The sequence below is a fragment of the Chelonoidis abingdonii genome, chromosome 18 (assembly GCF_003597395.2).
Source record: "Chelonoidis abingdonii isolate Lonesome George chromosome 18, CheloAbing_2.0, whole genome shotgun sequence".
Taxonomy (NCBI): Eukaryota; Metazoa; Chordata; order Testudines; family Testudinidae; genus Chelonoidis; species Chelonoidis abingdonii.
This window is the reverse complement of record NC_133786.1, coordinates 15,861,424-15,873,969: the sequence shown is the minus strand read 5'-3', so window position 1 is coordinate 15,873,969 and position 12,546 is coordinate 15,861,424. Positions and strand designations below refer to the sequence as shown.

The window sequence follows — 12,546 nt, the reverse complement described above, 5'->3', positions numbered from 1 at the left end:
ATAGTGTTGAAAGTCCGCAGCTCTGATAAATCTTGAGTTTGGTTTTGGTGCTGTATTTTGATGATTTCCAGACTGTATGTAAGCTCCTGAAGGTGTTCCTGGCTTTACTGATTTTGTTCTGGATGTTCTGGCTTGTTCCACTGTCCTGGTGGATGGTGCTGCCCAAGTGTGTGAATGTTTCTACACTGGTGAGAACAAAATCCTCTATCCATACTGGTGATGGTGAGGCAATATTAAAAGGTCATGAGACCTGTCGTATAATGCTACTAAAAATAAACCGCAATAAGTATCCCATAACAGTAACTCCTTTTTGGGCACCTACTTAACTTTTGGGATTCCTTTGAAACTCCCAGCCTAAAGTTTTAGGAAGCTCACTTTGTGCATCCATTACTCAGCTTTTAACAAACCTGCTAGCCGACAGCTGCCTTTGCATACCAATATCAATCTCATTTTTAAGCACTGCCTTTGGCAAATTTAAAGAGGGGAGAGCTCTTCAAGAATTCAATCAGCCACTGAACAATAACATTACGTGTTTGTACAGTTGATTTCCTATGCTATCTGCAAGTCAATCCCTTTATTTTAAGGGTAGGGGGATTAAGAATGAGACCATCCCAGCACTTCAGATTACTACACATACAATATCCAAAGAGAGAGGAAGAAAACCAGGTGCAGCAGCATTTCCTTCCCCTGAAATAAGAAAGATTAGTGAACTCAGCTGCTACTCCAAAGAGAAGATAATGATATATAATTTGACAGCCACTACTCTTAGGGGAAGAGATTACATACATAATAGCCATCTACAAGCGTCACAGAGGGAGAAGGGAAGAGTCTATTTCAAAATCAAACAAGACTGTCCTATGTGCTTGCTGCTTTTATATACATACACATTATATATTTTCTGTATTGCAAGCTGAAAGCTAAACACCTAGCAAAGATACTGAATTTACTGCACAAATTCTGTCCTTGCTTAGTTTGGATTCTGCAGACTCTTACCGGAGATTTTGAGGTATGTGTATGTATATAATGAGGTGACTCTTAACAGTGACTACTATTGCTGCTCTTAAGTCAGGGATCAGTGCCATATGGCCTCTAAATTGGATGGGTTTTCCACATCCTGAATGCTAAGCCAACCTGCCTTTTCCAATTCACTGACCATTAGTGGATATTCCCATTGCCTCATCTTGATCCTATCTTTCTGATTCTTTAAAGCTGCCAATCTACTTCAGCAATAAAGAACTCAGGGATTATTTCAGGTCTTATCATCTCTTTAGCCTAACCTCTCAGTTATGTGGTTTGTTCTGCCTCTACAGAACAGCGTCTAGTTGCACCGGCTTCTCGCTCAGCCAGGTCTTCAGATGATTAGTTGTTATGGTTTGATTTAGCTTTGAAGAGATAAGAACAATTTATTACAGGGTAGTTTGCCAGATAGAGTTTTGAATAACCACTCCAGGAAACAGACAAAAAAGAAGGACATACTATTTGCATCATTATATTTTAAATATCAAGTTTGATTATACAGAGGATTGGGACTGTTGAGTTTATAGAGATGAATAGGAGGGGATGTGACAGAGGTAAATAAAATAATGACTATTAGTGAAGGTAAATTGGGTGATCCTATTTATTCACTCTCAGAAGACAAGAACAAATGGAAATGATGAATCTGAAAGGCAGGAAGCATCAACACTGATATATGGAAATACATGGATACTTCTGATACCAGCTGATAATTAGCCTTTGAACTTCATTGCCACAATATCATTGACACAGAGCTTGGCAGAATTTGAAAAAAAAGGATGACATTTATGTGGGTAGCAAGAACATCCACCATTATGTTCAATATATTTGAAACAAGTTATATAAACCCTCAGGCTTCAGGACTTAAGCCAATCACTGCCTGACAGGGGCAAAGAACAAAGGCAGGTTATTCCATAATTGTCATTATGGGGACTCTCGCACCTTCTGGTGCTGGCTGCTGTCAGAGCCTGGAAACTGGATTAGATGGTCCAGAGGTCTGATCTGGTCTGAGAGGTGTTATGGTGCCAAGGAACTGACTTTAATTCCCCTGGACATGGGAGCTGCAGTTTGATAAAGGATTGAAAGGCTGTCTAATCTCTTTGAACAATTTTTATTAGAGAAGGAATGAGCAAAGCAAATGGAATACTGCAGTATTGACAACCTATATCCAAAAACATTTTGGGAATTCAAAGACCTTGCACATATTTCATAGACGAGTTAAGGATTGCCATTCCATTGAGCTCCCGCAGTTGAAGAATATGCCTGCAACAACCACAAAAGAAAGCAAGGATCAGATGTTGGCAAGGATGGCATATGACTGACAATGCAAGAAATCTAAACTTCCATTGCTCTATTACATCCTATGCACAAGCTGTTGGGAAACGTTAATGCCATAGCCAATAGATTCCCCATTAGAGGAAAGCAAGACAGACGATGCTTATATATTACTGTTCCCCACACAGCAGGAGAAAATAAAAGAACATTAAACACACAGAGATACTTTATAGAAATGTCCAAGCAGTACAGTGGGTTTTAATCTATTACAGCAGATATCTAAGGTCAGTAGAAATAGTAGAGTGAGGTCTCTCCCTTTTACTCTCTAGCAGCTTCTGATCCAGGGTTTGCGTTACATTTTCTCTGCTGAAAGATACCAATTTGGGAACATCATTCTAAATCGGCAAGAGTGAAGTACTCATCAACTGGGAAGCCGAAACCTTATCCCCTGATCTTTATTCAGTAGCTCAGCAGGTATATTAGTATGTCCGTGCTCAGCTCCTGTGACTGGACTGCAGTAATGTGCAGTCTGCTAGGCCCTCTCAGTCTCTCTACAGACATTCTTTCCAGACATTTACACTCTTGTTTTGCTCTCAGGTCATTTCTCTGATCACAACGACTTGTTGTATCATTACTTCCTCTTCTGTTCTTTCAACAGAAGCAACATTATAGAGCAGCGTAAAACGGTTCCCAGAAAGCTATCCAAGCAAACCAACAGTGAACAACACAGACATCCAGAGTCTTCTGGCTTCATCTATATGCTCAGACCCATTCAGACAGCAAGACAACATGGACAGTTGACACACTGCCTGCTAAAACACTCCAGGCAGCAAAAGCAAAGGGAATACATGTACTGTGATACTGACTACAGCTAGATGGGTTTGGCTAGAACTCTTATACACACAAGATGGACAACTATCACACAACCCCAGATTAAGCCTGGGACCCTCTACCCCATGCTTTCATACTCACTCATGCTCATATAACACTTGGTTTTGACCTTTTCTAAATATTCTGAGATGGCCCTGGAAACCCACCCAATGGGGAGTCAAGGCTCCCAGAGCATCTGGGCTGCTGAGGAGCTGGAAAGCAGGAAGCTCTGGCTCTGGGGCAGTCCATCTGGTGGGCTGCTCCAGAGCCAGAGAGGTGGGGCCGCAGAGGTGCAAGGGAGCTGGGAACAGTTTTCCAACAACACTGAAATATTCTGGCAGACAAATTTTGATTTTATAGGAAGTAAATTTTCCATTAGACAATCATCCCTATGGAAAGTTCCTGGTCAACTCTACTGGCCAGTAGCTGTGAATCTGCTGCAGCTGAGTGAAGCCGACACATTTCTGGTGATGCTCCAGAAGCTCCTGCAGCAGAGGAATGAGTCTGTGCCAATGCTGCTGCCCACCAGGCTACAAGCAAACAGAATATGAAACTGACAGCACACCCCCTCTGTCCTTACAGCCAGGGGTGTAACAGGGTGAGGGCTCTCTACTCCCTGTCAAGATGGTGGTAGAGTTAGCTCTCTAGCTTGTAGGTGCCTGGTACATTTTTCAAGCCTGGTGCCTTTATATATACATATTTTTTTTTAGGAAGAAGATATCACAGCCTGGATGGTGCCCAAGAATCATAATCTGCCCCATAATACCTTGGCTCGGCAGCGCAGAGCTTTCCTAAAGCAACTGCTGCATTCTCCTGCACTGAGGTTTTCTTGGCTTCACCACCTGCGTGTTTTAATAAGATCATCACAATGTTGGAATTCAGCAGGGACGAAGCAGCTCCAGGTACTTCGAAGCATTTGCTGAGGCAAAAAGCAGCGTTCCCCACCACCATCTCGTTCTCTGAGGCCAAGAGCTTCAGCAACACATCAAACTCTGGGAGAAGAGAAAGGAACAACTTGGAAGGGCTGTGGTAAGTCCAGCAGCAGGCCAGGCCCCAGATACACCAGCAGAAATAGCTCTTTGAAAATGGATGGCAGAATGGAGTAGTGGCAGTAATAACTAGTCAGCTCTGGGAACTGGACAGAGAAGAAAATGAAAAAGAAAAGAAAAGAAGAGCTCAACACAAACAGGGGCATTGTCATGCTGCATGCTCCCATCACAGTGGGCTGCTCCTTGCCCCAAGACCCAGTCTGGGGAGGGGTTGCAGGCTGCTTGCTCTGTGGAGTGGATAGCCAAGCACAGGCTCTTGGTATCTGGGAGAAGGTCTACCAAGTCGCTTGTGCCCATTTCACTGAGCATCACTAACACCAGCCCCTGAGGAAACAATCTAGTCTCCCATCATGGCTCAGTGGCAAATGGAAAAGGAGGGACTGAATTGCATCTTCTCCAGCTGAGGGCCAGATGCGGTTCCCATGCAGAGAATTAATACCATTCTGAGTGCCATCAGAGGGGGTCTGACAGCTACACAACAAGCTCTTTTTCCCTCTCCCCTGAACATCCTCTCTTTGCTGAGCTCCTGCTGGCCATGGAGTTCTGCACTGAATCTGAAATTCAAACTCCAAGCCCCCATCTGGCAGTCTATGCACCTACAGCTCAGTCTATGCATCTACAGCCATGCTAAGATGGAAAGCCACTGCACTAAGACTACCACCAAAAAAACAAAAAAAGCACAATGCATAGAGCCAGATCCTCAGTGGCCTAAATGAGCCCAGCTCCAGCAGCTTCAGTGGAGCGATGCCAGTGTGCATGAGCAGAGTATCTGGCCCATCATCTTGATAAAGAGCTGTGGTGCAAAGAGCACCAGCATCTCCTAGGGCCGCAGGATCCACACAGCATTCGGAGAGGCTGCTTTAAAAAAACAAACAAACGAAAATGATGTCCTTCTCATACTGAAGATTCCCCATGGGCTACACAAATCTGCTCTGATTTCCTTACATTGCCCCTTCTGTTCTTCCTAATCACATCATGCTTTCTCTGTTGTTCTGCTGTGACAATAGCTCCCGAGAAGCTGGGCTGCTCCAGACAGCAGCAGGGGCACCAACAATGATCCATTTCAGAAGCTGAACTTGCTGACCTGATTGGAATGCAGTTTAATGTCAGAGAACTACAGCTTGACCTAAAAGGGCTCCCGACAGCAAAACAATATCTGGGCGGCTGAACTGAGCTGACAGGATAATGTGACTTAGCATAAGATGAACACTCAGAGCTTGGTTGGAAAGCATCACACTGTAGCATTATTAGTAACATGAAGAAAAGAAGCTTCTCTCCATATACCACATCAATTAACAGCACTTACGTGAGGAGTACAAAGGAGAGAAGGTGCTCCAAGTGGCTTTTAATGGGCCAGAGTCCTTAGGCTTAAGTTCCTCTTGACTTTGAAATCTTTCCCTTTATGCTACCAGGAAGGAACTCTCTCAAACATTTCTTTATAATTGGCTAGTGAGAAATAAAGATCTAAAAACCTAGAGATCTGTTCTGACCCCGCTGCAAGAATGAACTTGCAAAAAATTCCAGCTTTGTTATGCTGTTTCCTTGTCATCTCATCTTCTCACATTAATAGGGCACCACACTGTATCCCATTATCTAGTCAAACAAAAGGGAAAGAGAAGCATAGAGTTTGGAATTAAATGATCTTTTACTTTTATCAACGTGATCTGCATTCAGCCTGTCCTTGACAAAGAGTTGGTTAGTCATGCAACTAGGGCTGAGGTCTCTGGAGTTGCTAGAGGAAACCCCAAAGCACTCAGCCCTGTGGGACAAACTTTTACCCAGCTCTGCATCTGAAGTTACCAGACATAGAACAGCAGAAGCAGGTCTTTTGCTTCCAGACTGCTGAGGCCAGTGGATAAGACAATGGCCTATAAGTCAGAAGATCTAGACTCCATTTTCATCTCTCCCATTGACTAGGTGGGTGACCTTGGGCAAGTCTCTTGACCCTCTCAGCTTAGTTTCTCTATCTGTAAATGGTGGATAATAACACCTTACTACCTGTGCACAGTGCCTTAAAATATGAGAGTGAAGAGTGTTACATGCAGGCTAGTTATTATTATTATTATGATGCAAAGGAAACTGAGGCAAGTTTAACTTATATATAGAGAGAGGGAGCAGGATGAAAATACTATAAAAGACATGAGAGTTAGTTTGATAGGAAGGAGAGGGATAATCCTTATTAGCTGAGATCAGAGTGAGGTGGTAGGTCCCAAGAAGAGGAAAGTGCATCTTTCTCAGTGCAATGAGGCATATCTGAGATTGGAATTCGCTGCTCAGAAAGAGAATCTCAACTACCTCAATAGCAACTTTCAGAAACAGTAGAGGCAGATTTCCACAGAGAATCCAATAAATGACACAGGCCATTGGACCAGGTGATCCAAAAGGTGGTTGCCAGGTTCAGCCATCTAGGTACAACACAGGCATTCTAAGGTTCTGCAGAGTGGAATGGACTAAAGCTACATTTTCAGATGTTCTGAACAGTGTTACTGCACACGATCACAACTACAGACTCGAGTGCTGATCACTCAGAAAGACCTAAAGGCACTAATATAATGGAAAAGTTTGCTGATGACATTCCCTCCACCCTGTTATTTTACTTAGGCCAATCTTGTAAACTTGCAGTCCAAGGGAGCTGGAGCTGCATGCCACCTCTAAAAGTTAGGCCACTTTTTCAGATGCCTAAATATAGTTTAAGTCACTCTTCAGCTGCCCACACTGGGAAATATGAACCTATTTCTTTAGCCTTTTCTAGTAAACTACTGTCTGGATTCATTCCAGTGAAATGTTGTTCCATGTATTTCTCCCAGTCTGGGGATCTGCAGATCGAGCCATTTTACTCAGCTAAGTGCAGCCTCCATATCCCACGTTTATTATCTGCTGTGCACATTTCCACTTGCACATGGCTGGAAAGATAATGAAGCACTAAGCCAGGAGGTGAAATGGTACATTTTTCTGCAAACATGGTGGCATCAATATGGGAGTTTAATGGAATTAATGCTCAGCTCCATTTCAGAGGAAGAGTGTTTCTGTGATGGGAGCCCTGGGATAAACCTCTGCATTCAATCTCTGGCTAATAAAGTTGTCACTTACTTTTATCTGACTTCACCACCTCCTCTCGAGCCTGGTTGTTGCTTTGAGTACAGACAGCAAGGGTCTTTATAGCATAACAGGATGTGGTCAGTCCACCAGCCTGGATTTTAATTAGGATTTAAAAAAAACATATATAATTTACAGTTCACACATCACAACTTTTGCAAGAACAGAGAGAACATCTCAAGTACCGGAGGGTTGTTTATGGATGCTTTATGCCTAGGCATAAGTATCAAATCCAGATCCTTCTAGGAGATGCTAATATTTCTAATCTCCATCTCTTTTAAACCCACCACCTCATAACTATGCACAGACACAGATTTTCAGTCACTCAAACCCTCATGCTCTAATCATCTGACCTTTAATAGGACTATGTACACCCCCAGGAATAAATCTGCTATGCAAACTGATATTAAAGGGACACTGTCATAAATGAATAGCTGATAAGGGAATAAATCCATCAAAGGGCTAGATTTACTACCCTGCAAAGGTCTTTCTTTATACTTCCATGTATGAAACTCATTTGTTCTCTCTGCTCTGTGGACCCTGCAATCTTAAATCACTTCAGAGATGAAAAGCTAGTGCATCTGCCATTGAGTCACCAGCCACTGGATATTTTTTGTTTTGTTTTGGTTTGCAAGTGACATTTAAAATTAAGAGCTTTGAGTACACACACGAGGCACATTAAGTGATATTTAAGAATATAGAAGCTGAAGTGGCAAAAGCCATCTTCTCCCTGCACAGAACACACAGGTATGACTGCAAAGCCATGGCTCTGGTATTGGATTCATTTCAAAATTGGGAATTAACTCCTTCGTTACCATGCCGGTTACAAAAGCTGGATCTGGCATTGTACTTTTCCATGCCACTTATTATTGTATTACAGTAATGCCAAGAGCCCCAACCAGGCCAGGGCTCTGATCTACTGGATGCTAAACAGACATATTAAAATCACTGCCCCCGGCTTGTTTCACCATTCATTTAAGAGTCAATGGAAAAGTTCCTGTTTACTTCCATGGGCTCTGAACCAAGCTCCCTATATTAGGATCCAACTGGATCTGCAACACTTGATTCCTGTGTTTGCTGAGAGCCCCATCGACTGAAGTTGGGCTACACCTGAGCACAGGAGTCTGCCCCACATGGACAGTTACAGAATTGAGACCTTAGTTAAAGACAAGAAACAACAGACGGGTGAAACATGGGCAAGGGAGAAGGCAGCATGTGTGTATGCCAGGGGTTGGCAACCTTTCCGAAGTGCTGTGCCAAGTCTTCATTCATTCACTCTAATTTAAGGTTTTGCATGCCAGTAACACATTTTAACATTTTTAGAAGGTCTCTTTCTATAAGTCTATAATATATAACTAAACTTTTGTTGTATGTAAAGTAAATAAGGTTTTAAAAATGTTTAAGAAGCTTCATTTAAAATTAAATTAAAATGCAGAGCCCCCTGGACCAGTGGCCAGGACCCAGGCAGTGTGAGTGCCTCTGAAAATCAGCTCACGTGCTGCCTTCGGCACGCGTGCCATAGGTTGCCTGTCCCTGGTGTATGCTTTTTTATATACTAGCTGTGTGTACACTCTGTCTGTTTAACAAGCTGTTCAGCAGGAGTGATCACAATCCCTGCCTAAACCTTCTCAGCTGGCTGCACTGTGCCGGCATCACCACAGCAGCGAGTCTTAAGAAAGGATTTGAAGGGAGACTGGTTAGTGGCTTGACAGACTTTCAAATAATTTATTTCACCTTTTAGCTTTTGGGCATTGGATAAGGACACTTTTCTGAATGTTCAGTTAAGTGATATAAACCCATCTGATTTATAGCAGATGTAATATCTATAAAAAGCAATGCCCTGTTTTCAATCAGTCCTGTAAGAGTCCTCAGTGTCTACTGTACATTTTTACAGGAGGGGTTCACCAAACAGAGAAAAGAAGAACAGGTAATAAATATCATAGGGTAGGACTTCTGCGGTCCCAGGGGAAAACCCTGACTCTGTGGGAGTGCTATGAAGTGGAATCAGTTAAGTAAATTACCTTCAAGAATCTAAGCACTCTCTTCACCACACCTTCTGTCACTGCCTCTTCTACTGCCATCGAGCTCGCTGGCAAGATGTGACTTAAAACCCCAATGGCTCTCTGAATAAAAATAAAAAAATGAAAAGGTAATGACTTTTCTCCTAAGTGATAAAATCTTTCTGCCCTGTTCTCTTTTATTAGGTGTCCGAATAAGTCCTTCATTTGTGTAGGTGGCTGGGTAAGGCCACAGTAGTAATTAAAGGGGCAAGAAAAATATATATCCTTAAGGAAATGTTATTATAGAACAATAGCTTTAACATGTTGCTCATTTTAGACACAACTCAGCAAAGCTCCTAATGGCTCAGCCTAGGGAGAGGCGATTCCAGGCTTCAGCACAACTCCTGGCAGCTTGGACTATGGGAAGAGATCCCAGTTAACAGCAGCTCAGGAGAGCTATCACTGTTTCAGAGTAGTGGTAAGTAAAGTAGATCAGCATGGCCCACATGAGTTCAGTCAGGGGAAAGATGATTCCCAGCTGACACCACACAAGCACCACCAGCTTGCCTTGGAAGAGCTGGCATTAATGGGAGTGTCATAAATAAAAAGGGAAGGGTAACAACCTTTCTGTACACAGTACTATAACATCCCTCCTGGCCAGAGGTATCTTTTACCTGTAAAGGGTTAAGAAGTTCAGGTAACCTAACTGGCACCTGACCAAAAGGACCAATAAGGGGACAAGATACTTTCAAATCTGGGGAGGGGGAAAAAGCTTTGTTTTGTCTGTTCTTTGTCTGTCTGTTCTGTGTGCTTGCGGGAGACAGATCAAGAAAGCAAACAATCCAACTCCATTAGTATTAGTAAGTACTAGCAAAGAAATGCATTAACTTACTTTTATTTTGGCTTGTGATTTCTTTTGTAGAAGGAGGGAAGTTTATCCCGGGTTTTGTATTTTAAGGTTTTGCCTAGAGGGGAGATCATCTATATTCTTGATTCTTTTGTTATTCTGTAAAGTACTTACCATCCTGATTTTACAGATGTGATTCCTTTACCTTTTCTTTAATTAAAATTCTTCTTTTAAGAACCTGATTTTTCATTGTTTTAAGATCCAAGGGTTTGGGTCTGTGTTCACCTGTACCAATTGGTGAGGGGGGATTATTCTCACACCTGCCCATGAAAAGGAGAGTACGAGCTTGGGGGGATATTTGGGGAAGGTAGGGCTCCAAGTGGCCCTCCCTAAATGTTTGTTTAAATCACTTGGTGGTGGCAGCATTACTTAATCCAAGGTATAAGAAAGAATTTGTGCCTTGGGGAGTTGTTAGCCTAAGCTGGTAGAAATAAGCTTAGGGGGTCTTCATGCAGGTCCCCACGTCTGTACTCTAAAGTTCAGAGTGGGAGGGGCTCCCTGACAGGGAGTTACACATGTATGGATAGGGGTACAATACTCTGGGAATGATTCAAGCACAACAGCTGAAACAGAAGACACTGAGTCTGCAATTGGTTCTTTGCTTCTGGATTCATTTCTTTGCCTATCTCTGGAAGAATTTTAACAGCTAAAACCATCCTGTTGATAATACATTGTAAAAAAACTTCCCTGAAAAGCTATTCTAGTCACAGAATACAGAGAGCCTTTTATATCAAAATAAATGTCCAAAACGGAGCAAGGCAGAGAACTACGTTCCATTTGTGTTCTACATCAAGAGCACATTCAAGAAAGTCAGACAGAAAGACAGGCAGGCTTTAGGATCATTATGCCCTTGATCCTGATTGTGCAGATTACCTTGACTGGCGCCACAAAGCTAAACCCACATGGGTGCAACAGCTTGGCCTAAAGAATTCAGTTGTAAATTCAGGGCCTGAAGCTGTGAATTTAGTGCAGGGTTGGTTCCACAATCTTCCCTTAGCTCATAGGTATCCACTTACCGTCACAATCTTTCCATCTTTACTGCCAAGCAGAGACAAACATCTCCTGCTAACATCCACAGCATGCTCCTGAAATAATAGGCAGTATTAGGGCTGGTCTACACTATGGGGTAAAATTGATTTTAGATACGCAATTTCAGCTACGTGAATAACGTAGCTGAAGTCGAATATCTAAAATCGATTTACTCACCCGCCCTCACGGAAAAGGGCAAATATAGTGCCCATCTATAAAAAGGGAAATAAAAACAACCCAGGAAACTACAGACAGTAGTTTAACTTCTGTGCCAGGGAGATAATGGAGGAAGTAATTAAAGAAATCATCTGCAAACACTTGGAAGGTGGTAAGGTGATAGGAATAGCCAGCATGGATTTGTAAGAACAAATCATGTCAAACCAATCCTGATAGCTTTCTTTGATAGGATAACGAGCCTTGCGGATAAGGGAGAAGCGGTGGATGTGGTATACCTAGACTTTAGTAAGGCATTGATACGGTCTCACATGATATCCTTATTATATAAACTAGGCAAATACAATTTAGATGCGGCTACTATAAGGTGGCGTGCATAACTGGCTGGATAACCGTACTCAGAGAGTAGTTATTAATGGCTCCCAATCCTGCTGAAAAGGTATAACAAGTGGGGTTCCGCAGGGGTCTGTTTTGGGCCCGGCTCTGTTCAATATCTTCATCAATGATTAGATGTTGCATAGAAGATAGGCTTATTAAGTTTGCGGATGATATCTAAACTGGGTGTAATATTGCAACGTGCTTTGGAGGACAGGGTCAAATTCAAATGATCGGACAAATTGGAGAAATGGTCTTGAGGAAAACTGGATGAAGTTCAATTAAAGACAAAGCAAAGTGCCACTTTTAGGAAGGAACACAGTTTCACACACACAGAATGGGAAGAGACTGTCTATGGAGGAGGTAATCGGCAGAAAGAGATCTAGGGGTTCATAGTGGATCACATGCTAAATTATGAGTCAACAGTGGATTACTGTTTGCCAGAAAAGAAACGTGATTCTAGGGAGCATTAACAGGTGTGTTGCTAAACAAGAGCACGAGAAGTGATTCTCCGTCTCTACTCTGCGGCTGGTTAGGTCCTTCAACTGGCATTATGTGTCCAGTTCTGGGCACCACATGGTCACGAATGATGTGGAGAATTGAGAGGGTCCAGAGAAGAGCAATAAGAATTGATTAAAGGTCTTGAGAACTGACTTTATGAAGGAGGGCTGAAAAGAATTGGGTTTATTTAGTTTTGAAAAAGAGAAGACTGAGAGGGGACTGATAGCAGTTTCAGTGGTACTAAAGGGTGTCTCGG

The 12,546-nt window shown here is 42.6% G+C and overlaps 1 protein-coding gene across 5 annotated transcripts in view; it reads right to left on the bottom strand.

The window, feature by feature from the left end:
* Positions 1-1,556: 1,556 nt before the first annotated feature.
* Positions 1,557-12,546, bottom strand: part of TTC12 (tetratricopeptide repeat domain 12) — a 43,568-nt gene continuing 32,578 nt past the window's right edge. For 2 of the 5 annotated variants that reach the window (XM_032773561.2, XM_075073483.1), the window contains 5 exons: positions 11,228-11,296; positions 9,326-9,427; positions 7,299-7,398; positions 3,926-4,151; positions 1,559-2,277 (listed from right to left, as the gene is read on the bottom strand). In XM_032773561.2, coding sequence (XP_032629452.1) covers positions 2,202-2,277; positions 3,926-4,151; positions 7,299-7,398; positions 9,326-9,427; positions 11,228-11,296 — 573 coding nt within the window. In that variant the 3' untranslated portion in view covers positions 1,559-2,201. Of the gene's footprint in view, positions 2,278-3,925; positions 4,152-4,956; positions 6,614-7,298; positions 7,399-9,325; positions 9,428-11,227; positions 11,297-12,546 lie in introns of those variants that run through there. The other 3 variants (XM_075073482.1, XM_075073481.1, XM_075073484.1) reach the window with 3 other exon arrangements.